The following is a 27,749-nucleotide window of genomic DNA, read 5'->3' as shown; positions in this document are numbered from 1 at the left end:
ACACACACAAACAAGTTCAATCTCACTGCCCTTGTTGCCTTTTCTTTTCCAAAATTCTCAGCTTTTACTTTCATTTTTGTCTTTGAATAACTGCAAAATTCAGCCTCCAAAAATAGCATTATCACATATGTGCACTCCAAATGTATCAGCATTTGTCACAGTCATCTCAAAGGGATACATGCGTGGATATTTCCTACTTAAAAATCATTGCATGTACTTATTTGCCAGATCCTCATTCTGTTACTTTCAGGGGTTGTTAAAATTATTTCATGCTTTCCAATTTTAAAACGTTGAAGCAGAATTCTCTAGTCGATCATCTCTGTAGGGTGAATTCCAAGCATTTTGAGCTAGCTTGAGCTGCATCAATAGAGAGGACCCTGTCTGCACTCATTATTGTGTCCCTCAGCAGAATACCTCACTTGGCCAATGTATTCCTGAAGGACATCATTCCAGTGGAAGACAGTGTGAAGGGCGCCCCCTAGAGGATACAATATTGGTACTGGGAGGGAAGCAAGGCCCAGATTACACTCATTACCGTTTCGCTCTCTTCCTTTCTTCCTATCCCTCTGAAAGCTTTCAGGATTTTTTCCTTCTTTTTTTAACGTCAAGGGTTCCGATGTTAAAATAGCAGGAGGGTCAATTGCACAGTCGTCAGATTGGACAGCATTGTAACTTTGTCCTCAGTTGATGCACACTGAGTGCTCTTCTGTGAACTCCTCTGCAGGTCCTGCTAGCTACCTATTAGAAGAGCCAGGGTATGAATGGGGACTCTACTGGGAAGCAGTGCTTATGAGGGATGGCAGCATGGCTCTCCTAAAACTGTATGCTACATTCTAGAAATGCTATGAAATTGGAATGGGGCTATTAGGGAACATATGAATAAAAGACAATATACTCTGAATTCCATTATAGTCCCAAACTATTATTTATCTAAAAAATGACAGATAAAGGTAAAACGTGATTCTTGGTAGTTTCATCATTTAAAAAGAAGTTACACTTCCATTCTTTTTTATTTCTTAAAGATTTATTTATTTGAGAGACAGTGAGTGAAAGAGTGCATGTGAGCAGGGGAAGGGGCAAAGGGAGAGGGAGAGAGAGTCCTCAGCAGACTGTGCTGAACGTGGGGCCCAACTTGGGGCTTGATCTCTCCACCCATGAGATCATGACCTGAGCCGAAACCATAGTCAGATGCTCACTGACTGAGCCATCCAGGCACCTCATACGTCCATTCTGTTTGTTTGTTTGTTTGTTTTAAAGATTTTATTTATTTGACAGAGCAAGAGAGGGAAAGAGAGAGCACAAGCAGGGGGAGCAGTAGAGAGTGAGGGAGAAGCAGATTTCCTGCTGAGCAGGGAGCCCAACACCAGGGCTCAATCTCAAGATCACAACCTGAGCTGAAGGCAGATGCTTAACCAACTGAGCACCCACATCCATTCTTATAATAAATAAAAATGTTAAGTATTAACACATTGAGGTCCCTGCCCCTTGAATTTGTCCCACGCTGGTAAGTACAAAGCTGGAAATGCTGAAGTCTAAGGACTGAGGTGGCTTGGAGATGAGAGGTCACAGCTCTTCAAGTCAGTGATAAGGAATGGCCTCTAATAAAACTCCGTTGCAAAAAATGGTAAAGGAACAGTGTGAAGAGCACAAAGGTTGAGGAGGAAGAGCCTGAATACTCTGTGGTAGAGAATGTCCTATGTTGACATGGAGTGAATGAGTGAATGGGAAGGGGGAGTATTTTCCAGGGTAGAAAGGATTTAAAGATGCTGACAGTCCTAGAGAACTTGGAAGAAAACTTGATTGTTGGTTCTTCATTTTCAAAAAACTGATAAAGATGGCACAGAAAGAAAACCTTTATCTGACAGTGAACCTGATGATAGCAAATGAGAGTCAACTGACAAATCAAGAAGCTTTGCCACAGTTATCAAGGAGAATGAATGTTTCCCATGAAATGGAAAGATTTAAATGAGGCAGGCTTAGCAATGGCAATCAAATTATAATGTTCTGAGATTGTAATTGCTTCTTATGAAGAGAGACTAATTTGACATTTTTGGCCAAAAAATGAAGCTCAATGTCGTTTGCATTGAGAGATCTAAATATATAAAGCCAATCTGGATGTTGACTCCCCCACCCCCAATGTGAAAGAATACCTACATTCCCATGGAAATGGAGTCTGATGTATTCATTTTGAAGAAGTATTTGAGGGGGAGTTAAGGTTTTTGTGTACCAATAGCATTAGTTACTTCAAACAAAAGTGTTCTAAAGTTGCTTCATTTATCACAGATAATAGAATAATCAATACATTGGTTAGCCTTGTTAGTAAACAAACGCAAACTAAATTAAGGTGCTTCTTATCTATTGTTAGGAAAAAATAACGCTCAGTTCTGGAAAGCTTCTAGTGAAACAGCTACACTTTAATTACTGAAGACAGTATAAACTGATGTAACGTTTGAAAATGTATATATACCTTTGACCCAATAAGTCCCACTACTGGGAATTTACATAAAGAAAATCAGAAACAAAGAAGGAAAAAAGTTTCTGTATATAAATATGTTGCAGGAATAAGCAACAAATTAGAACAACCTAAAAGTCTAGTAAGGGGAATAGGTAAGTAAATTATACAACCATACAGAATAGAGGTTTTAAAGTTGACAATTAGACTTTATAGCAGCATTTTTTTTTTAAAGGCAAGGTACAACACTGTATTTTTGTAATGATTAAAAATTTAGAGAAATTATGCACTTGGAAAAAGATGAGGTGGAAATATAGTTGTTCACAGTGATAATATTAGAGTTGAATTCTCTCACACTTTATGCCAAGTTTTTATATAATTCAAGACTTATATTCATATTATCAGACGCATAAATCTTAAATTCAAAATAATTTGATAGATGTCCAAAAAAAGTGCTTTCTGAAAAAGATAATGTATGGAAAGTTTCTTACTTTGTGATTTCTTCTGTCCTTTTAAGCACACCACATAGTTAACAGTAGATGTGTGGTGGTAAGTTTGTGTGCTGCCTAAGGTCAAGAATTTCTAGTCAACCTAATGCCCCATGTGCCCGAGTATCTCCATGCCAGACAAAGCCCAGGACAGAACAATAATGCTTTGTGCCCAGGCTGAGCAGTTACTCTTTCCTATATACTAAGTATTCATCCACAGAATTGTAAAAAATATATATATATTAGATGCTAGAGCCTAACACAAGACAAGAATCCATTCTAAAAACTTCTAGAAAGATAATTAAAATATTTCTAGTTTTAATTGTATCACTCACAAAACTGATGACACTGGAATATTTTCCTCATCTGAAACAACAATCAATATCAAAGGTTATACCTAACATAAAGAACTAGTGTTTAATCATTTTTATGCCATTATTTTTAAATGCTCTTATGTTTCAAAACTAATTAAATTTGCCTTCAGCATTTTGTTGCAGAGTTTTGGAACCAGCTCCTTTAGAATGCTCTAACAGCTTGATGGCCTTGTCAGAGTTTTCAATATTTCTAAGCAGGGTCTCTAATCTTCTCTTAATTTTCTTCTGGTCTTCAAGAGCACAGCCAATTACTATGGACTGAAACTTCTGGTCAACAGGCCCCGGGGGCACCTCGGATGAACATGCACTGTACAGGGACATCAAGTGACTCCTGGCATTTCCCAAATCATCCAGAAACTTACTGACCACCTCGTCAATAATCCTGGTGGCATGCTTTAGGGATTCTTGCTGCTGGGGGTTTCTGATTGTTTCTACTGAAACTTCAACGGTGAGGGTTCGTCCCATCAAACGGTTTGCTGTCAGATTTAATTCTTCTCTTTCTCCTAAACATGGAAAGTTTGAAATATCAATCAATATGAGACATAAACTTACCTATATTGAAAACATTTAGGCATTCATTTGTGGCTAAAGTTATTTTCTGTAAGCACCTTGGCTACAAAATTTTTAAATGTAAAAGTCAAAATTATAGCACATAAGATTAACTAATGAACTGTATTATATTACAGAGAGAGGTTGCAGAATACCTTTCCCTGAAAGTCTATTTTTTTTAATTATTTATTTATTTTTTAAAATTATTTCATTTTTTGAGAGAGAGGGAGAGTGAGCACATATGTGTGCAGGTGGGAAAGGGGCAGAAGGAGAGGGAGACAGACCATCTCAAGCAGGCTTCATGTGTAGCGTGTGAGCCTGATGTGGGGATTGATCTCACAACCGTGAGATCATGACCTGAGCCGAAATCCAGAGTTGGAGTGCTTAATGGACTGAGCCACCCAGGCACCATTCTCTGACAACTTTTATACATGGGATACCAGATGACTTTTCCAAGTGGGCACATTTGAAAAAGTGTGGGCAGGTATGCATTTCTAACTCGGATGGAGATCAAGTCTTAACATAGAGCAAATGGCGTGCATAACCAGGGTTTTGTGCTGGTTACAAGAGATCAGATGCAGTGGATCTCTTGATAAGGTTGTGCATGTAGGGGAGGAAAAATAATTTTCCCTGTACCTTTCTGAGTTCTTGGCTGAGAAACCCTGTAATAAAAGACAGATTAACAAGAAAAAAAGCAGAAGCTTATTAACATGTATACTTCACATATACATAGCAGAATTTTAGGGACACTGAGATGGCCTCCCTCACAGATGGATAGCCCAAGCCACCACCTTAAAAACCATCTTCAGCTAAGGAGTAAGATGTTGAGGGAGGCCTTCCCCTCCTTAGTGAGGTTACCAGTAAAAGCAGGATAAACCAGGGAAGGGTTGTTTTGCCTTTGGCGTATATAAGGGTTTCTTGTGATTTACAGTTATCCTTCCTGGTATACAGAGGCAGGCACCCTTACAAATGGAAATATCCCTTATAAATGTAAACTTCCCTTACAAACAAGTAACTTCTATTCTGTTTTCAGAGCTTCTCCTGTGTCTGCAGTTTCTCAAAAATAATCAGCTTGAAATAATTCTTATGCCAAAGAGGCAAAATTTGAGGTGGTATATTTTGCATGGATATCAGAATACAATGCTCCAATTTTGGCTGAAAAAAACATAACCATGATGGTGGAGAAAAAGCTGGCCTCAAAATTCGGCAGTGACTTCATCCTTTCCAGGGAAATTTAAGCAGGCCAGTGGTTTCTAAGTCTTGGCCAGCACAGAGAGGCAATGGTGGGAAAAAGGATCCACATTTCATTATTTACATGAAAAAGTCAGCAATCTCCTCTTTGTCCTGTTCTGTAACTCCCTTCTTAATTCATCAATCTTTGGCCAGGGTGATGAAAAGACCGGCCAGATCTTGATCCTGCCATGTGTGTCTAACCGTGCAGGGCCTGGAGTTAAACTGTACACTCGTGGCACCAGCTGTTGGACCATGAGCTTGTCTAGGGAGGCCCTGGAGCAACCAAATTAGGAAGATCGCCGCCAGTGAAAGGAAATACAAGTGCCCTATTCCTCCATGGAAAGTCATGCTTTTCATATAGCACATTTTTATATTAATGGGGTTTTATTGGGTCCATTATTTCTTTCCCCTGCATTTTATCTCAATACCTCAACCCCTCTCGTTTGTCCTCTCTGCTCATACAGCTTGTATCATCCAGTAACTTCTGAGGAATTGAAGTCAGGACTGTAAACCTGAGGTCAAAGGCATCACCTTACTGCTTGGGACCACCTCTTCTGGAGCTTGGAGGCCTTTTTTTTTTTTTTTTTTTAACATTTCTAACCATGCCCTTGAGGTAGGGAGCAGGCCAGAAGGGTGACCTCTGGGTAAATCGTTCTTGTAATAATAAATTGACAGCTGTTGTCCGCTACTCACGGGAAATGCTGAAGCCAAGTGTACTCATTCCTCAAGTCAAGTGAAAATGGACCCACACTTATCCTAAATCCCATGAAAGAGTGGAAAAGATGAGCTCCCTTCTGTGGAAATGCTCTCACCGTCGCTGATCTGCCTCATATCCTGGCTATTCTGGATGCTGTGGATCATTTCCAGGAGGATTTCTTTCTCTTGCTCAACAGCAGTTGCGGCTTCTCTCAAGGCTTCCACCCTATATAAATTGGGAAAACAAAAGTTACCACAGGGAAGTTTCCTTTTCCTCATCTCTATTATTTGCTCCATCTCAAGTTTAAAGATCCTTAGGAACACTTTTGAAAAGTTCTTTATTCTTTTTAAAAAACTTTAAAATTTTTCGGGCAACCCTCTTGGGGCCCTCCCTCTTCGGGAGCTTTGTACCATCACTTTACTATCGCTCAATAAACTCTGCTTTGCTGCCTGTCAAAAAAATATATATTTAAATTTTTTTTCTACTGTTTTAAATCCACCCACCCCAGTCTCATTTTCCTCCTCACGTGTATGGCATTCTATTTAGTGTTTATCTATTTTGTATTCGTTCATAACAAAATCTGCATTTGTGTTTTCATCTATTTTCAATTTATATTTCACTGTTTCTTTTTTCATTCAGCATTTTATTAAGAACCATCCAGATTCCTATGTGAATATCTAATCAGTAGCTTCTGATTGCTGCATGATACTCCATGTATATTCACCTGCTTTCACCTCCTCTCTCCCAGTGGAAATGCTTACCATGTCCCCTTACTTGTCATAAGCACAAAAAAGCACTTCAATGAATACAGGTCCCCTATGGACTTGAATGAGAACCTTCTTAGGATTTATCCCAGGGCAGAACTGCTGAGACACAGGGTATGTGCACCCACCATTTAATTTGGTACTACCACTGTTCTCCAGAATGGCCACACTAGACCACTGTTGGGAAGCAAGTATTTTTGTCCCCTCAAAGGTTCTTCTAACTGGACTAAGAATCAAATTGACATGAGACAATTTACAGGAGAAAATCAAATTTAATAGTGTACATAGGGGAATCCACATACACATGGAAATTCCAAAGACAACTAGGCAAAATGAGGTATACCTATTATTCTGAAAAGAAGGAGAAGGGGGTTAATGGTCTGGGACTTCAAAGAAAAGGAACGCAGGGTGATAAGAAGAGCAGATGTTTGGTAATTAGATGTTTGCCCTGCCATACAGATGGGCCACTCAGATAAAATTTATCTCTGCTTATAACCTTTATTCTGGGAAAGACCCCTAATTTAGATTCTTCTGTGCGGTTAAGGGAGGGGCAGAAGTTTCTCCTGAGCCTGCAGGCTCTCAAGTGCCTTCATTCAGCTCAAAAGAACCCACATGCCAAAGTGGCACATTCTGGGGAGCCCTGTCCTGAACCCCTTCACAATATTCCCAGCAGCAAAGCATTGGAATCCCTGTGTTCCCACATCCCTACCAACACTCAGCATCTTCCAATTTCCTATTTGTTGCCAGTCTACTAAGTATACAGTGATATATTCATAATTAATCTGCATGTCTTTCATTACTAATAATTTTGGACATCTCTTTGTATTCTTGTTAGCCTGTTCACAGCCTTTGCCTATTTTGTTTTTTCTTTTTTAAATGGGGGTTACTGTCCTCTTGCTGATTTGCATACTCAAGGAATTAGTCCCATGTTAGTTACAGACATTGTTTTTTTTTTTTTAGTTACAGACATTGTAATAATCTTCTTCCATCCTATCATAGATGAATTTTGCCTGGGATATTCTTCACTGAATAGATATCCTTACTTTGAAGTGATCAAATTAATACTTTCTTGGTTTTGTTTGCCTTGTGGTTTATGCTTCTGAAGGGTCTTTACATCTGAGGTCATAAGGTATTTTCCTACATTTCTTTCTATTAACTTCATTGTTTTACTTTTCTCATATTTATGGCTTAGTCCATCTAGAATCCACCTGTCTGTGTTTAGGTAAGGATTTTTTGTTTTATTTTTCTCCAAATAGTGAACCATTTCCAACATTATATCCACCAAAAATCCATCTTTCCTCTGATTTATACATTGTCTACTCTGAAATCTCTGTTCCATCTAGTAGTGTATCTAACTGCTCTTACACCAATACCCATTTTAAAAAAATACCAATAGCCTTGTAATATGCCTTAATATTTGGTAGAACCAGCCCTCTAATCTTCTTTAAAGATAGTTATTTAGAGTTTTAGTCTTCCATATTAACTCTCGAGTAAGTTTATTAGGTTTCTCAAAGAACTGGGGTAAATATGGCATCTTTAGAATATTGTCATTTCGGGATGCCTGGGTGGCTCAGCGGTTGGGCATCTGCCTTTGGCTCAGGGTGTGATCCTGAGGCCCCGGGATCCAGACCCACATCGGGCTCCCTGCATGGAGCCTGCTTCTCCCTCTGCCTGTGTCTCCTCTCTCTCTGCGTCTCTCATGAATAAATAAATAGAATCTTTAAAAAAAAAAGATAGAATATTGTCATTTCACCCATCTATATATTCAGATCATCTTCCATATTCTTTATTAGAATTTTGAATTAGTCTTTTTTTTTTTTTTTTAAGATTTTATGTATTTATTTTGAGAGAGAGAGACAGGCAGCACACAAGCAGCAGGGAGCAAGAAAGGGAGAAGTAGACTCCCCCGTGAGCACGGAGCCTGACATGGGGTTCCATCTCAGGACCCTGGGATCATGACCTGAGCTGGGCAGATGCTTAACTGAGCCACTCAGGTGCCCTGAAGTTTTCTTAACAGTCTTTGTGGACACTTTTGAGTGCTTTGATCCTTTGTGGATACTGTTATTGTGAATAATACATTTTATTTATTATAATTATCTTTAATGTTTTTATTTTTTTAAAGTTTTTTGAAAAGTAATCTCTACACCCAATGTGGGACTCAAGCTCATGACCCCAAGATCAAAAGTTGCATGCTCTTCAGACTGAACAAACCAGGTGCCCTATTTTAAATTATAATTTCTCACTTGTTATTGCTGGTTAGGAAAACAGAAAATGCTGTTTTTTGTAAGGTTCATCTTGTAATTGGTAACAGATTTATTAATTTTAATTTGTCTTTTTTTAATATTTTATTTATTTATTCATGGGAGACACACACACAGAGAGAGAGAGAGAGGGGCAGAGACACAGGCAGAGGGAGAAGCTCCCTGCATGGAGTCTGACGTGGGACTTGATCCCGGGTCTCCAGGATCAGGCCCTGGGCTGAAGGCGGCGCTAAACCGCTGAGCCACCCGGGCTGTCCAATGATTTGTCTTTTGATTCTTCTAGATTGATGATCATATAATCTACACAAAATGACAGGTTTAATCTCTTCCTTTTAAATCTTACTAGCTTATATCTCTTTATAGTATTGACTAAAGTCCTCTGTTACTTTATTACACAGTGGTGATGAGAGAGGGAGTCTTTGTCTTTTCCTGAATTTAAAGGAAATGCCTGTGTAGGTTTTTGGTCTAAAGCCCGTATCAAACTACAGAAGCACTACTTTCCCTAACTCCCTCAAGTATAAACACACATGAACTTAACTATACATACACATGAACACAGTCACTAAAGAACAAAATTGTGGAATCATGAAAGCAAGAGAAAGGAAAATCCTGTATATTTAAAGTGCTTTGTTTTCAGGGCACTTCTTGTTATATGTTATCCCATAAATAAGTTGCCAACTTTTCCAAAATGAACACTGACAGACTTACCCTTAGTATTCAGATAGCCTTAGAAATATGAGATCATGGAAGATCTAATCCTGATTGCTGCCATAAGTGGGCACAGAAGGAACAACTTCACTAATGTTTGAGCACATGTCCATTCCATTTAAGCCCTCCCCTACCCATCCCAACCCCACATTTGCCTTTTCCCCAACAGCCATCCACCTGTTATACCCCAAAATAGCACTGATAGGTCACAAAGTCACAGGTTCTCTTTGTTCATCAAGATACTAAATATATGCTGAACTTTGTATTTATAAGAGCTGGGAAAACCAAAGAGCTGGTAAGAATCTTACGTGACAAATGTGGCTGGAAAATACAATAAAAAACAATATTCTATAAAATAGAATACAACAGCAGGCCCACTTCAGTATCATTATGTACACATTTTATGTTGGCAAACTCTCAGACAGATAAACTAGGGTCCAGTATATCTGAGAAAGATTGAGTTGGCACTAATATGAAATATTCATGCTAAAAACACAAACCATGACCCTAGTGTTTAAATGACACAGATGAATCATGTAATTGGTAAATGAGAAGATGCTGAAAGAAGAAATGAATTTTTCAAGACTCTTGAGTTTGTACTCAAATGTACCATTGTACATTGATAGAGAATTTAATGCTATTCAAAAACGGAAGGCTTCATTTACAACATGTTACAAGAGTTAAATTCAGGGGGTTGTTAACAAGAAAATGGTTTAAAAGGACACACTCTAGAAAAAAACATAAATATCATATAAGGAAGATATTTTGTCGTTAAATGAGACCAAATACAGCAGACAATAGATGGAATGTTGAAGTCTTGTGGTTTTTTGGTTTTCCCCCAATGCTAGAAATTGCCAGGGTGTTTTCTCTGCGAAAAACAGATTTCATCTTGTGTGGACCTTCTTATATATGTTTTTGTATTTACCTTTTTCATTTCATAGTAAAGGTAAAACGCCATTCTTCAGAATGTAAAGAATTTTAAGGGATTTTATTTTGTTTTGTTTTTTGGTACCACTGACATTTGCTGTTCTCTCTAGCTGAACCTAAATTTCTACTTAGTTTATTTAAGTAATATTTGTACTGCTTCTCAGTTACTGAGATCCTTAAATTCATCTCACATATAAATCCTTCTGTCTACAACCTTTTCATTTAGTTCTAGAAAATCGTTAGATACTATATGGCTATAGTATCTTCAAATATTCCGTTTTCCATTATATTATTTTCTTCTGGAACTCTGGTTAGACAAGTGTTGAGCCATTTCACTTTATCCTTCATGTTCTTTAACACATCATTTGACAATACTTCTCTTGGCGGGGAAGGGTGGTTCTGTTTTTACTAACAGATCCTAGAAGAGCTACATTTCCAAAATTGGGAAGAACTTCTCCTCATACCAAGGCTGGCCCGGGTTGTACTTCTGGAAAACTCTCTGCATGAAATTACAATGAAGCCAGCTATGACAGAAAGAAATTTTAGTCAGAAAATTCTTATGAGGGCAAAACTGAAGTGCACCCATCCTTGGCTAGTCTTCAGGTCTCCCATACCTCACAAATCTCTGCAGCCTAGCTATCAAAAAGACACGTTGTTGAGAGATTTCTAGGCCGGACAGTGACTTCACCAGACTGAGGTTATTGCGGATCCATCCAGTGGGTGAAGTATGTAACTCCTGATCTCAGGGTTGTGGGTTTGAGCCCCATGTTGGGTGCAGAGATTATTTAAAAATAAAATCTTTACGGATGCCTGGATGGCTCAGCGGTTGAGTGTCTGCCTTTGGCTCAGGGCATGATCCCGGAATTCTGGGATCAAGTCCCACAAATGGTTTCCTGCATGGAGCCTACTTCTCCCTCTGCCTGTGTCTCTGCCTCTCTCTTTGTGTCTCTCATGAATAAATAAATAAAATCTTTAAAAAAAAATAAAATCTTTAAAAATTTTTTTGAAAATTGAACTACCTTATGATCCAGTAGTCACGCTACTGGGTAATATCCTAAAAATATGAAAACACAAATTAGAAGGGATATGTGTACTTTTATGTTTTTTTTTTTTTTAATTTTTATTTATTTATGATAGTCACACACACAGAGAGAAGGAGAGAGAGAGGCAGAGACACAGGCAGAGGGAGAAGCAGGCTCCATGCACCGGGAGCCCGACGTGGGATTCGATCCCGGGTCTCCAGGATCGCGCCCTGGGCCAAAGGCAGGCGCCAAACCGCTGCGCCACTCAGGGATCCCTACTTTTATGTTTATTGCAGAATTATTTACAATAGCTTCATTATGGAAGTAGCCCAAGTGTCCATCAATAAACGAATGGATAAAGAAGATGTGTGGTTTTTTTTTTTAAGATTTTATTTATTTATTCATGAGAGACAGAGAGACAGAGAGAGAGAGAGAGAGAGAGGCAGAGACACAGGCAGAGGGAGAAGCAGGCTCCACTCAGGGAGCCTGACATGGGACTCGATCCCGGGTCTCCAGGATCACACCCTGGACTGAATGCAGCGCTAAACTGCTGAGCCATGCAGGATGCCCCAGATGTGTTAAATAAACAGAGAATATTATTCAGCAAGAATGAAATCTTGCCATTTGCAACAACATGGATGGAGCTACAGAGTATAAGGCTAAGCAAAGTAAGTCGGTCAGTGAAAGACAAATTAGGTATGATTTCACTCATACATGGCACTTAAGAAACAAATGAAAAAGGGGGAGAAAAAAAGAGACATACCAAAAAAATAGACTCCTATTTATAGAAAACAAATGGCCAGTTACCAGGGGGAGGCAGGGTGAAATAGGTGAAGGGGACTGAAGAGGATTAAGAGTACACATGTCTCTCTCTCTTTTTCATTAAGATATTATTTAAAGTAATTACTATACCCAACATGGGGCTTGAACTTACAACCCTGAGATCATGAGTCACATGCTCTGACTGAGCCAGCCAGGCACACTAAGAGTACACTTATCTGGAGGAGCACTGAGTGATGTAAGAATTGTTGAATCACTAAATTGTGCACCTGAAACTAATATAACACTGTATGTTAACTACACTGGAATTAAAATTAAAAGTTATAATAAAAAAATACTCTTGTGAGGTGCTTAGGTGGCTCAGTCAGCTGAGTGCCTGACTCGATTTTGGCTCAGGTCATGAACTCAGGGTCCTGGGATTGAGCCCCATACTGGGCTGTGCTCAGTGGGGAGTCCACTTTAGGATTCTCTCCTTCTCCCTCTACCCCTCTCCCTGCTCTCTCTCTCTCTCATAAATGAACCTTTTAAAAAAATTCTTGTATCTAAAGAATGCTACAAAGATCACTTATATTCTTGGCAACGTAAGATTTTGGTAAGTTTTCCTAATCACCACCAAAATATTAAAATACATTCACCACTGAGACCCTTTAGTGTAAAAATGAAACTGGTGTTTAACGGGACTGCTGTTAGGAGCTACTCATCAGTACTGTGGCCTTCAGCAAAACCACTCAATCCCCCTGGACCTCAGTTCTCTTATTTCTAAGAGAGATTAACATACATGTGTCCTTCTCTACTTCAAAGGATTTTGTAAGGTTCAAATAACAATGTACCTATGAAATGCTCTTTTAAATTATAGGCTGTTGTTCAGTATTAACTATGATGCCACTTGTTTTGCAACTTCTGGGAGACACCCTAAGAAACTTTCAGCAACAGGAAACTTCTGACCAAATGATCCGTATCACTCCAGGCCCCCACCATTCATTCCCTGGCTGCTGAGGAAAGTCACTGCAGATGGCTGACAGGAGGCAGAAGGAGCTAAGACAGTTTGGGGAGTTTCCCCAGTTTGGGGAAATTCGTGAACAATCAATCTCCCAGGCCTAACATCTTCCTCTCTGCCATCTTCCACAACCCATAAACATCTTCATTACTGTTCAGAACCTTCTAGGGGCCACTCAGTACTTGGCACTCACTAGGTGTTCGATATTTACTAAATTTGACAACCAATTTAAATGGAATTATTGGGGTGCCTGGCTGGCTCAGTTGGTGGCAGCATGTGACTCTTGGGTTGTAAGTTTAAGTTCCATGTTGGGTGTAGAGATTAGTTAAAAATAAAATCCTTAAAAAATAAATAGAAAAACAAATGGAATTTTCACCTCTTTCAGTAAAATCATATATTCATCCATATACTATTCCTACATTTTGAAATACTTTAAGCAGAAATAGTTAGGGATCTCTGCCTGGGTGAAGAAAGACAGATACAGTTTTCTTGACATAAGAAGAGTCATGTTAGGCCCCCAGCCATCTTGTGAAAGAATGTGAGAAGAGTCACCATGACGCCAGGAGATAGCCTCATCATCTTCAGAAGTGAAGACAGACCTAATGCACACTCTTGAGTATCTCTGTAGGATTTAAACCTGTGAGCACTCAGATACCAAACCAACTGGAGCCAGAGAACTGACGACGCTCAACCCTTGATGGCCCATGTGACTTTGACTTGGACTTAGTCACCCCAATTCCATTCTGTATGCCCCAGTGTGCAAGCCTCTTCATGAATATGTACGCACCCTTAGCTTAAAACTTCCCCAATTTTGTTGTTTCAGGAGTCACTTCTTTGGGAAAGATCCCCATGTTCTCCCCTTTATTTGTTGCAAGTAAAACCCTTCCTTTTCCTATTCTTTGTTTGGTTATATCTTTTGGCTTGATACCTGACAAGAGGCAAATCCTGGTAACAATAAGACACATCTAATTTTAAGAAAATTCAGGGATGAATTATTAAGCTCTACAGCCAGTCTTCCTGTGTTCTAACTGGGGAACCCTAGACAACTCATTTAACTTCCTAAGATTCAATTTCCCATTTGGAGAATGGAGGTGAAAGTAACTTCCACAAAGGAATGGGGCCTGGTATAGAGTCAGTGCTCATTTAATGAATCAATGTTAGCATGTATTATTTATAAATTAGGGTGCACTGAGCCACTAAAGAATGCAAAACTCGGACACCATTTAGAACTGGTCCAAAAACAGGGAGAGAGGGGTGCCTGGGGGCTCAGTCTGTTAAGACTGGTTTCGGCTCAGGTGGTGATCTCCGGGTTGTGAGGTGGAGCCCCATATGGGGCTCAGCACTGAGTCTACTTGAGATTCTTTCTCCTTCCCTCTCCCTCCTCCTGTGCTCTTCCCACCTGCCCCCCCCCAATCCGCTCACTCTTGAATAAAAATACAATCTTAAAAAAAAGAGAGAGAGAGAGAGAGAGAGAGAGAAAGAAATCATTTTTAAGAGGAAGGAATCATTTTTAAGAGGAAGGAATCATTTTTAAGAGGAAGCAAAAAATGAAAAGAGGTGGAGTCAAGAAAGAGGCTAGTGTCATGGTAAAGTATTAGAAACAAATGGAATTCCTTCAACAATATAGAATGCTGCCATACGTGATTAAAAAATCACGCCCACCATTAGGCATAAAGCATTTAGCGTAATTCTGTCTTTAGTCTCATATGGAAGAAGGTCTACCACTAGTGATAAAATCAGTTGGGGAACTACATGCAAACTTTAAGTATCAAACTACAGTGTTTTATTCTACCTAAAACAATGCTTTATGAGTCATCCTTAATATGAAATTGAACTATTAGAGCTAAATTACCTATATGTTTCTTTTACAAATCTTCTAGGCATGATGCTAGTTTTTAACAATGTGGTGCTCTGTGATACTGCCCATGTAGTTTCAAAGGAACTTTAACGGATCATTAGTATTTTTCTTTATTTTTACTACCTTTTAAAACACTTCCTTAGATCACAATTACTTTTTAAAATTTTTACTTATTTTTTTAAAACTCAATTTCACTTTATTTTATTTTATTTTTTAAAGATTTTATTTATGTATTCATGAGAAACACACAGAGAGAGGGAGAGGCAGAGACACAGGAAGAGGGAGAAGCAGGCTCCAAGCAGGGAGCCTGACATGGGACTTGATCCGGAGGCTCCAGGATCAGGCCCTGGGCTGAAGGTGGCGCTAAACCGCTGAGCCACCTGGGCTGCCCTACATTTTTTTTTTTTTTTAAAGGAAGAAACAAAGCTTACAAAACTCTAAAACTACTAACGTAGTCCTTAAAATGAGCAATTAGCACATTTTAGTCTTTCCTCCTCAGCTCAAGGGTTAATTAAGCAAGTCATAATCTAATCACTGGTATAATAATCAGTTCACTTTACATTAATCAAATATTAGAATATACGAATACTCAAAACCAGAGGCCTTCTTTTAAAGATGAGTACCTGACTGCTTTTGTGTCTATCAGACACGAGATGTTAATTCAAGTTTGAGGGGAATGACTCAGCTTGAAGAAGGGAGGGGCAACGTTCCTCATTCCTTTCAGAAAAAAATCTTTTCTGATAGTGCGGAGAGAGCCCTGAAATGGTTCGGAACACATTATCAAAGTTCTAAACACCTGGGGAGATGTGTGAGTTACTTGTAATGTGCTGCTACACCAAAAGAAATATTATTCTTTGGGGCGACATTAAGTAGCTGAAGCCACCGATCTCTAGTTTTGTTCCACTTTCTCTGGGGAGTAAATGCATCAAGCTCAACCCAGGGGAAGCATTACTTTTTCTCTGGTTCCATATGTGTCATTCTGGGCAGAACCCTAGAATGTGGTTTTGGACTCCGGTTTCTCTGTTGTCATCCACAAAATCGTTGTGGATGGAGAATTTCTGATTTCCTGACTCTTCTCTCAGGGTAATAATAATAATCATAAATGCCTCAACTGCTGAGATATATTGTGGTTATTAATGCACTTTCCTGGCATATAAACCCCTCTTCTTGCTTTGGTATATAAATTGAGGGAGATAGACATACACGCGCTGCTTCTTAAAATTTTTGGCTGACGTGCTTCTTTGCTCACCCAGAACCCGGTGAAAACTACGGGGCGGGGGGGGCGGGGGGGGATTCTGTGTAGCCTCAGGGGTTTGTGGAGTCTTAGTAAGATTTTGACCTATCTACACCTGCACACCACTTACACAGTAACTTTGGTGACAAACTCTTAGAGGAAGTACGCGAAAGTTTTTTCAGACGCTGTTAAGGGAAACAAGAATTTCCAAAATTTGCTCTTCTTTATTTAGAAATTGTATATAAGCCTAAGTTAAGGGGGGGGGGGAGTGGGAGGAGTAAAAAAAAAACCAAAACCTATCTTATGCTATCAGGCCAACGACTAGCACTTTCGAGAAGGTGTCTTCTAAGGAAGGAGGTACACAATAAATAGCGAGAAACTAACAGAAGTTCTGAATTCAGTTTGCGGGGTTAGGGGGAAAATGGAAGCCGCAGGGTCTTCCTCCACCAAGTACCCAGCCGCCGTTCACCCCGCGGCCCCTCATCTGTCCTACTCCTCCCTCTTCTTGCTCTCAGACAGATTTCTGGATTTTTACTTTTTTTTTTTCTCTCTCTCTCTGTTTTGGAGCAAAGAAACTTATCAGTCACATGGGGCGGGGGGGGCCCCTGAACTATCGCCTTTCCTACAGATGCATAGTAGAAAAAGAGAAGTTAGAAACATCTGGGGAGAACCACATAGCGGCACTCAGAAAATTCTAGACCTTCAGTAGACCCGGGGTGTCACGGGGTGTCACGGTCTCTAACCTCCGGGAACGCCACCGTAACTCTTACCTTCCGTGATCCTCTCAGTTCCCCACAGCCCAGGTCTGCTCACGAGACTGTGGCCACCCTTCCCGCGCTCACGGGCTCTCGCTCAGGTCGAGCGCGTTTCCTCTGGCGCGGAGGCGGCGGCCCCCCGGAGCCGGGCGGCGCGGCACGGTCTCCGCGGGGAACGAATCTCAGGCGGGCAACTTCTCCGGCCGCAGCCCGCCCGGGGCCGCGCGGGGCCCGCCCGCGGCGCACGCGCTCCCCCGCCCCGCCGCCCGCCCCGCCGCCCGCGCCGCTCACCTGAGCTCCAGCTGGTCCAGGCTCTCCAGCAGGCGGCTGGAGCGGTCCGCCATGGAGGAGGAGCGGCAGAAGCGCCCCTCGTTGGCTTTCGCGTTGATCTTGGCCTGAGCCATCTGAGCCTCCGAGGCGGGGGCGGCCAAGAGGTCACCGGCCTCTCGGGCGACGTTGAGTGGAGAGTCCGGCGGCCGCAGGCGTCGCCGTCACCGCGCGGGGCGCCCGCCCCCCTCTGACGCCCGCTGGGGGGCGGCCCGGGAGGACGCGCCGACACCGCCGCTGCCGCGTGGCCAAACAAGGACAAGCGCGCCGCCCGCCGGGCTGGGGGCTGCGGTGCCCGCGGGAGGGCGCTGGCCACGGGGCCTCGAGGGTGGGCCGCCCGGGCCGAGGCCAGAGGAAACGCGCCCCGCGGCCTCCGAGGCACCTGGAGGGGCGGGCGCGGGCAGGGGCCTCACGTGACCGCCGGATCTCTCTCTCTCTGCCGCGACCCTAGAACGACCGAAAGCCCAGCGAAGACCCACGGAACAGCCCCTCCCCGCCCCGGGAACCCGGGACTCCGGGACTCCGTGCGGCCTGAATGTAACCAACTCCCCCCACACGGAGGTACCTGGTGGTAGGCTGTGGGTAGATGACCAGGGCCGGCTTCGCTCACTTTCTCCCAGCGCCCATCATTCGTGTCAGAACCCAAACCATTAAAAATCCTTTGATATGGGAAGAAAAGGATAGCACTTAAGTACAGCTCCCAGGCAGTCTGGGCTTGCCTCAGCTTGTTCCAGTCCCTTTTCTGAGGTGGAAATAATGAAAGCCTGGACACCACTACTGAGGCTTACAGGGGAAAAAAGAAAAAGCTATCCCATCTTTCTTTGACACCCAACTTATTTAAATCTCCTGTAATTTAAAAAAACGTGGCACGTTACTGGGGCATATACTATAAAGGTCAGTAAGAGCAGGACTGGGAGCACAGGTTTATGTACTTAAAAATTTGCGCTTTGCTCTCATGTTATAGCTGTATGCCTTATATTGCAAGGATGAGAATGAACAGGGCACATAAAATGATAATAACACTTTAAAGCTGAATCACAACCTTTTTATCTGAGATCAAAGCCATTTAACTACTTGAACGGAGACAGGGCCTTCAGTCTGGATCCCAGTTCCCTCTGAATTCAATCTACATACTAATAAACTATTTGTGTAGGGTATTATTTGACTTCATTACATATATTTTGTTATTATCAGGACACAGACTTGGAATCCAAAGATATGCTGGGAATGGTTTGAAAGTCTACCATGTACTTTTAGAATTATCTTGGATTCTTTTTCTCTCTTATCCTACAGATCCAATCCCTAAGTAAATCCCCTCAGCTCTACTTTTAGAATATACTAGGATTCTTCTCTCCAGTTCCACTGCTACCACTCCGGTCCCAACCACCATCAATTTTCACCTGCATTTCTACAACACCTTCCTGTCTGGTCTTCCCGCTTCTACTCTTCCTCTGCTGTGTGTTCTCAATACAGTAACTACAGTAATGCTTCCAAATAAGCCAGATCACACCACTTATTCTCAGAAACACAATCTTTCCCTTCTCTAATTTTCCTTCATTAGTTACCACCACCGGACACATTTACTTATGATAATGGAGAATACTCTATCCAACCCTCTTTCCCCTTATTACGTGCTCCATAAAGGAGTGTGGGCTTTGCTTTGCTCACTGATATATCCCAAGTGGTTAGAACAATCATTGGCATATGATAAGTGTTCAATAAATACTTTGTGAGGGAGTGAATGAATGATGTAATGAAAAGATAAGCATTTGTCAAATTTGGAAACATTTACTTTTGATAATTTAATAATCCATATAACTTTCTGTAATACCCACCGATTACTTGTGTCTAAATTAAGTTCAAATTATGAAGTAATTTTAAAATGATTTTTAATTGCTTAAGTAGAAATACAATCAGTGACAATTATTAATTAAAACATTAAGCAACCCAACTATCTTTTTTTAAGGGTCATGATGAAATATCCCTTTACTGTCATATAAAAAACTTCATTTACTACCATACATGCCACAAAAGCTTAACAGAACGTACATGTGTGGCACCTCTGGCAAAGAGGTGTTGATTTCTCTTCCCCACATCTGCTTCACCACTCTTCTTTCTGGATCATCTTTTCTGCTCCTCACTATTGAGCAAGCTCCTGAAGATGTCCTTAAGGTCTAGCTCATGACTACCTCCTAAAACCGTGTTTGACGACTTTAACATACAAATTATAAGTACAATGTTGTCATTTTGGAAAAATGGTAAATTCTTAACTTGCATGTCTAGTTAAAAAAAAATGCAAGCAGGTAAGACATAACTGACATCTTAAGAAATAAAAACACAAATTGGCTTCCAATGTGGATTGGAAAGGTTATAGTAATAAAAAAAAAAAAACCCCAGTTATGCTATTTTATACTAAAACATCCAATTACAGAGAAAGAAGAAAATTCTAGTCATGATTCTTTTGTCTTAAAGAAAAATTTGTATTTATAGAAAATTTTAAGTTTGGTATGTAATTACTACTCAAAATATTTAGTGAAGACATTTCTGGTCATGAAGCATATGCATGAAGATAGCATGACAAGCCCTTCTTAGTCTTCTAATCATGTAATGTTTATTATTATTCACAATAGAGCCTGACCAATTAAAAATTAAATGTGTAATACCAAATATAGGAAAATGATGATTTAATGAATAATTAAAATGAAGATACTTCTAATGAAATAAAAGTTTTAAAGAGTTAAGGAAGATTATCCTGAGTAGACCTTCAACATTATTTTTTGGAAGAATATTATGTTTACACAAACATATATATTAAAAAAAGACTTATTAAAAATACATTTAATTCTATGCAAACATTTTGACATCATTCCCTTTAAACAACAGATAAAACAAGTCACATGAAAGTCTAGGCAGGTAAAAGGAATGGAAAGTTTTTTTAAAATAATTTCAAAGAAATTAGGATTTTGTTTTTGTTTAATTCCAGCAACATGCTGCTCCAATTAAAGACTTACATCTGAGTGATACCCACAACAAACATTGCCAGTAAAATTTTAATCTGTTTCCATGATCAGTTTCCGTTACTATCTTCTAATAATCATAAACCAAGATCTCAAAGGTATTCTATATTAGTGCCACATGAGAAATAGAATTTACAGAAAAACTGAGCTATGACAGCTTTATTTATATTCATTTTAACTCCTAAAAAAATAAACTACAATCATCTGTACAGTACAAATAAAATTAAACAACTAATGCTATTTGGGAAACATATAAACAATAGTCAAGAGCTTCTCTACTTTTTAGTTCTTTTAACCTAAATATATAAATTTGAAGTTAGCTGGAAAACTGTGATAACTGTATCAGAATACATGATTTATATTTGCATTAACATGTATTCTATTCCTCTGTACATTTTTGCAAAATAGCACAAAAATACAAAGCAAGTATCAGATGCAAAAACAAAAAAATCATGTTTCCAAATACATTTGTACTAACAGATTTCTGGTCTCCTTTAGAAAACAAACTCAAGAATTCATTTTCCTGAGTCTCTTCAAGGCCACTTGATGTTGTGTGGTAATATCTTTACATTTCCTCAAGACTTCTTCTAATAGCTTCTTCTAATTCCACGTCTGCATTAAAAAAAACATAATTTTAATATTTAGGGCAGAAAACTAATAAACGTGTTTATGGGAATCTCATCAACTACATCTGTCTTTTCTTTTTTTTTTTAAGATTTTATTTATTTATTCCTATGAGACATAGGCAGAGGGAGAAGCAGAGAAGCAGGCCCCCTGTGGGGAGCCTGACACAGGACTCCATCCCAGGATCCCAGGATCATGCCCTGAACCAAAGGCAAACGCTCAATCACTGAGCCACCAGGTACCCCTACATCGACCTTTTCAAGAAGAAAAGGAAATACAAAGTTGAGAAAATCAGGATGACTTGGCAGTTCCTTCATAAAATTTGAGTATTTCAAAATAATGAGAATCTGGATATAATCTCAGATTGGATTATAATATGAGCTTACTGTGGAACTTACAAGTTATTTCCTTTAGGGACACAGACAGTCAACAAACTTCTAAAATCACTTGAGGCAACACATATAAGACTTAAAATAGAAATAGAAGAGCAAAACCATAAAATGCCAAAATCTCATAGGCATTAAAAGTTTAGTTTTAAGCTTTCTAGCATCTCAGGCAAAGAATGAAACTCATGGCTATGTAAGTCTTTTGAGAAGCATATATATGTGCACTCATTTAACAAATATTTATTGAATGCCCATTGTATACCAGGCATAAGAATACAATAGTGAACAAGAAAGACATTCTTGGGTTTACAAACAAGTGTTTCTCCATTTCTTCCCTAAGAATGATGCTAAAACTCAGGAAGGTGGAATTAGATGTCAATTTCTTGGCTTTCACCAGCTTCTCACACAAGATTTATTTCATCCTATCCAGTCCAAAGTCCAGTCTCTGAGAACTTGGTTCAAAGGTGCCAGTGATCCCTCTAAGATGCAGCTACACCTTCCTCTCAGCTAGGACACTGATACATTATGTTTTCTGTAATTTAAAATACAAGCTAGTGTACACTGTATGTTAAGTTAAAGCTAGAACCTAGGTCAGAGGAGTTGCCCTAGGATGAATTTAAAGGGATGAGAAATTACAAAGAAAAGCCAGGATGCTCTTAGCAAAGAAAAAGTGACAAGACTTGTATAAAACAGGGATGCCTGGATGGCTCAGCAGTTGAGCACCTGCCTTTGGACCAGGGCGTGATTCTGGAGACCCGGGATCGAATCCACAAAGAAATAAGAGTATATACCCAGCACTAGCTAAAATTAAAAGATAAATAATTTATTTATTTATTTATTTATTTATTTTTTAAAAGATAAATAATTTAAATGATTGGTGAAAATGTAGATCAATGGGAACTCACATATACTACTGGGACCAAAAAAACCTGGCACAACCATTTTGAAAAAATAATTTGGCATTATCTACTAAACTTGAACATAAGCAATGCCACTTCTTATATTCCCAGAAATGTGCATGTATGTGCATTAAGAGAGATGTATGAGAATGTTCACAGTAGCATTACCTGCAATAGCCAAAAAGTACAAAGCAAATGTCTATAAAGAATATGTGAATTGTGATATATACATAAAATAGAATATTATACAGGTATTATTTAGAAATGAAGAAACTGGGCAGCCTGAGTGGCTCAGTGGTTTAGTGCCATCTTCAATCCAGGGCATGATCCTGGAGACTCAGGATTGAGTCCCATGTTGGGCTCCTTGCATGGAGCCTGCTTCTCCCTCTGCATGTGTCTCTGCCTCTCTCTGTGTCTCTCATGAATAAATAAATAAAACTTTTAAAAAAATTAAAAAAAAACGAAGAAACTAAAGCTACATGTTAACATCTAACATCTATAAAACAATGCTGATTAGAAGGCACCCAGAGGTGCCTGGGTGGTGCAGTTGGTTAAGTGTCTGATTCTTGGTTTCAGTTCATGTTGTGTTCTCAACACCATGAGATCAAGCCCTACCCTTGGCTCGGAGTCAGCCTGGGACTGTCTTTTCCCTCTCCCTCTGCTCCCCGATGCTCTGTCTCTCTCAAATAAAAAATAAATCTTAAAAAAATAAGAGAAGCCATCCAGACATAAAAGAATAGACCATGCTCATGCTATCCAATATGATGGATACTGACTCTTATGTGGCTATTTATATTTAAATCAATTAAAATTAAATAAGATTCAAGATTCAGTTCCTCAGTTAAGTCACATTTCAAGTGCTTAACAGCCACATGTTAACCATTAGCAACCATACACGTGCAGATATAGAATACTTTCATCATTACAGAAAATTCTATTGGACAGTGATGGTCTGTATAATCCTATTTAGATAAAGTTCAAAATCAAGTGCTACTACACTAGTATTTTAAGACATAATAGCGGCCTCTATCCTTTGGGAAGGAACACAGGGGAAGTAACTAGAAGAGAGAATGAGAGGGATACTTCTAAGGTACTAGTTGTTATGGTTGAATTTTTTCTTAAAGATTTTATTTATTTATTCATGAGAGACACACAGAAAGAGGCAGAGACATATGCAGAAGGAGAAGCAGGCTCCCTGTGGGAAGCCCAATGCAGGACTCAGTCCCAGGACTCCAGGATCACGACCTGAGCCAAAGGCAGACGCTCAATCACTGAGCCACCCAGGTGCCCATTATGGTTGAATTATGTTCCCCCCAAAACATATGTCCAAATTCCTGGTACCTATAAATGTAACCTAATTTGAAAATAGGGTCTTTGCAGGTGTAATAAAGATGAAGTCACTAGGTTGAGTCCTAATCCAACACAATGGATGACCTTATATAACAAAGATAATGCCACGGGAAGACAGACACACAGGTAGAAGATGGCCACATGATGATGAAGGCACATTGCAGTGATGCATCTATAAAGCCAAGAAGTGCTTACAATTTCCTATTAATAACTAAAAGCTACGAGAAGGAAAATGGTCCTACAGACAACCTGACTTTAGTTTTCTAACCTCTAAAACTGTGGGATAATAAATTTGTTGTTTTAAGCCATCCAGTTTGTAGTATATAGTTATGGCAGCCCTAGCAAATTAATGTGTTGGTGATGTTCTATTTTTTTAACCTAAGGGATGGTTATCAGCTTTGTGAGATGCTTCGTATAATTTTTGTGTGCATTATACAATACACATATACACACACAGAACCAAACACTGGAGAATACCAGCATATAAGTTGGGGGAGAGGATCAGAATTCAAGTGTTCTAGAGTCTTTTTATTGTTGTATAAAGGCAGACAGCATGTAGGTATATTTTAGTCTTTAAGTTATATATTAAACATGTGGCAAAATGCCAATATAACCACAAATCTAGAAACTAAGTATATAACTTACAAATCAGTAATAAGAATAAAAAAAGAAAACTAAAAATAAAATAGATATGAATACAAAAATATTGTGTACACTGGTTATATGAATATTTGGCAGTTAAAAGATGATAAAAACAAAAACCAATTCAATAGCTCCATTTCTTTTTTCTTTTTTTTAGATTGTTTATTTATTTATTTATTTAAATTTATTTATTTACGAGAGAGAGAGAGAGAGAGAGGCAGAGACACAGCCAGAGGGAGAAGCAGGCTCCATGCCGGGAGCCCGATGTGGGACTCGATCCGGGGTCTCCAAGATCGCGCCCTGGGCCAAAGGCAGGCGCCAAACCGCTGAGCCACCCAGGGATCCCAATAGCTCCATTTCTAATAGTGGTGTAGCTCATATTGGATTAACCATCCCACAGATAACAATTACAAACTATTTTGAGGCACTGGAGAGAACGAAAATCAGGTAGAAACAGGACAGAAGCTGATCACCAAAAGAAGCCAACTGCACCAGGTTCAATGTGCAGCTTTATGGTTTTGTTGCCTCAGGGCATTTGTCAATCCTTGTGGAACCAAGTAACAGAATTTATATGAGAAAGTCAAATTCTGTGGCTTAAGGCATTATATATACATACATACACACACACACACACATACACCCCAGTATATATCTAGTTTGGTCAGTCACAGAAGCATAGCAAGTGAAGCTGCAGGGAAGGGAGGTTTTGAAAGAAAGAAAGGTATCCCAGAAGAAACAAGAAAGCAACAGAATGAGAATCCTCCAAATCTACAAACTCTTAGTTGACTTGTGAAGTGAGCATACAAAGGAGAGGAGCTAAAATTCTTAGTGAAAAACAACAGTTGGGAAGTAAAAGAAGTAAGCAATTTTAGCTGTTGCCTGCTTGGAGGAGGCAGAGGTTGGAGTTTAGGTCTAGCAAGGTAATTGCCTTCAAAGGTAAAACAACAAAACAAGAACACCAAAAAACAAACAAAAAACATTCCTCAGATAAAAATAACAGAATCCAAAGAATCTGTAATATATATATCCACAACATCCATATACATCAAAAATCAATTTATTTGCAAAGGAAAAAAATATAACCCAACAGTCAAGAGAAAGAGCAGCCAACTGAAACTAACCCCCAAGATAATCAACCTATTGGAATTAGCAGAAAATAATTTTTAAAAAGTTATATTTTCAAGGACTTAAGGATAAATGGGTAAGAAATCTCAACAGAGAAATGAATGTGTTTTAAAAACCAACTAAATGGAAATTCCAGAACTGAGAAACATAATATTTGAAATGGAAAATTCACCAGGTGAGCTTAACATTGAAGAAGGTAGAAAAAAAGTATTAATAAACATGAAAGTTGAACAAGAAAAATTATCTAACAAAGGTGCCTGTTGGTGGCTCAGTCAGTTAAGCATCTGACTTCGGCTCAGGTCCTGATCTCAGGGCTCTGGGATTGATCCTGAATTAGGCTCCATGCTCAGTGAGGAGGAGCCTTGTCCCTCTACCCCTGTCCTATTTGTGCTCTCTTCTTTTCTCTCTCAAATAAATATATCTTTAAAAAAAAAAAAATGCAACAGAGAGAAAAAAGACTGGAAGAAAATGAACAAACCTGTGGTAAGTTTAAGCCACTTAACATATGTATAACTGGAGTTCAAAAGAAGAGAGAAAATGGGGCAGAAAATTATGAATAAATAATGGATAGAACTTTCTCTTCAAAATTCAAACAAAAAATAAAGATATTTTTCTATAAACAAAAAAGAGTATTCACTAGCAAAACTGCCTATTACAAAAAATTCAAAAACTTGGGAAGAAAGATGACACTAGAGGTAAACTCTATTGGAAAGAATGAAGGTCACTAAAAATGGTAACTGAATAAAAATAAAAGGCTATGTATTTTTTCTTTTCTTTCTTTAAAATTCACAGCACAGTTAAAAGCAAAAAAATAACATTTTCTGGTAGAACTTAAAATACATGCAGATGTAATACAGACAGCAACTACAGCATAGAGACTTGGGGGCAGGACATAAACTAACCTATAAAATTAGAAGGTTCCTACATTTTAGATAAAGTATAGTGGCATTCAATACACTATAAAAAACAAAAAGTATACATTGTAATCTTTAGAGCAACCATAAAAATACAAAGGGTTAAAAAGCCAATAGATCTATTAAAATGGTAAAAACTAAATACATATAATACAGTAAAATAGAAGTATTATAATAATCCAAAAGGAAGGAGGAACTACAAGGTAAAAGAGGGGACAAAGAGAAAGCAAAATGGCAGACAACAATTCAATCATGTAAGAAATTACATTAAATGTTAATAGACTAAATAATCCATTATTTAAAAACAGAGATTGTTATTACAATAAATCAAAAAGTAAGATTGAACTTCATGGTGTCTATAAGAGATGTACCTTCATTAAAAAGACACAAATAAATTGAATGTAAAAGGATGGAAAAACATATACAATGTAAACATTAAGCATAAGGAAACTTGAGTGGCTATATTAATAACAGATAAAAAAGATTTCATGGGGGGCACCTGGGTGGCTAATTTAGTTAAGCATCTACCTTTGGCTTAGGTCATGATCTTGGGGTCCTAGGATTAACCACCACATCGAGCTCCCTGCAGAGTGGGGAGTCTGCTTCTCCCCCTCCCTCTATTGCTACCCCAGCTTGTGCTATCTTGGTTGCTATCTCTGTCTCTTTCAAATAAATAAATAAATAAAATATTTAAAAAGAAAAGAATAGAGACTAGGGGCATCTGGCTGGCTCAGTCAGAAGAGCATGTGACTCTTGATCTCAGGGTTGTGAGTTCAAGCCCCATGTTGGGTGTAGAGATTACCAAAAACATAAATAAATAAAAAATAGAATAGAGTAGAAAAGAAGAGAGTAGAATAGATGCTTGGATACTTTGGCGATCAGACAGGACAAGTAATAGTTTTTTGCAAAAATATATTTGACCCTGGAACAACATGGGTTTGAACGGTGTAGGTCCAATTATATGCAGATTGTTTTGTTTTGTTTTGTTTCAAATAAAGAGAGACTGATAAGGGGCTTGATCCCAGGATTCTGGGATAATGACCTGACTGCAGGCAGATACCCAGGCACCCCTGTATTGACTATTTTTTTAAAAGATTTATTTTGAGAGAGAGAGAGAGAGAGAGAGAATGTGTGCGTGCATGAGCAACTGAGAGGAGGGGCAGAGAGAGAGAAACTCAAACAGACTCTTTGCTGACCATGGTGACTATCTCAGGGCTCAATCCCAGGACCCTGAGATCATGATTGGAGCCAAAATCAAGAGTTAGATGCTGAACCAAATGAGCCAGACAGGCACCCCTACAAGATAAGTGTTAATCAACAGTTTGTTATTGGTGAGGCTTCCAGTCAAAAGTGGGCTAGTAGTAAT

At 39.2% G+C, this 27,749-nt stretch overlaps 2 protein-coding genes and 1 pseudogene across 8 annotated transcripts in view; 1 reads left to right on the top strand and 2 right to left on the bottom strand.

Annotated features, from left to right (window-relative positions):
• Nucleotides 1–1,005: 1,005 nt before the first annotated feature.
• BAG2 (BAG cochaperone 2) lies at nucleotides 1,006–17,848 on the bottom strand. Its single transcript, XM_025991106.2, has 3 exons — nucleotides 17,391–17,848; nucleotides 5,909–6,018; nucleotides 1,006–3,817 (listed from the first exon to the last, which is right to left on the bottom strand). The coding sequence occupies exons 1-3, from the start codon at nucleotides 17,501–17,503 to the stop codon at nucleotides 3,405–3,407; spliced, it is 636 nt and encodes a 211-aa protein (XP_025846891.1). The 5' UTR covers nucleotides 17,504–17,848; the 3' UTR covers nucleotides 1,006–3,404.
• Nucleotides 1,592–1,969, top strand: LOC140597894 (chromobox protein homolog 3-like; annotated as a pseudogene).
• Nucleotides 17,849–19,298: 1,450 nt separating the features above from the next.
• Nucleotides 19,299–27,749, bottom strand: part of ZNF451 (zinc finger protein 451) — an 88,933-nt gene continuing 80,482 nt past the window's right edge. For 5 of the 7 annotated variants that reach the window (XM_072734742.1, XM_072734746.1, XM_072734761.1 and 2 more), the window contains one exon: nucleotides 19,299–21,055. In XM_072734742.1, the coding sequence (XP_072590843.1) occupies nucleotides 21,009–21,055 (47 nt within the window). In that variant the 3' untranslated portion in view covers nucleotides 19,299–21,008. The remainder of the gene's footprint in view (nucleotides 21,056–27,749) is intronic. The other 2 variants (XR_011996670.1, XR_011996673.1) reach the window with 1 other exon arrangement.

The sequence above is a fragment of the Vulpes vulpes genome, chromosome 1 (genome assembly GCF_048418805.1).
Source record: "Vulpes vulpes isolate BD-2025 chromosome 1, VulVul3, whole genome shotgun sequence".
Taxonomy (NCBI): domain Eukaryota; kingdom Metazoa; phylum Chordata; class Mammalia; order Carnivora; family Canidae; genus Vulpes; species Vulpes vulpes.
Note: the sequence above shows the minus strand (reverse complement) of the source record. Positions and strands in the feature narration are given on the sequence as shown.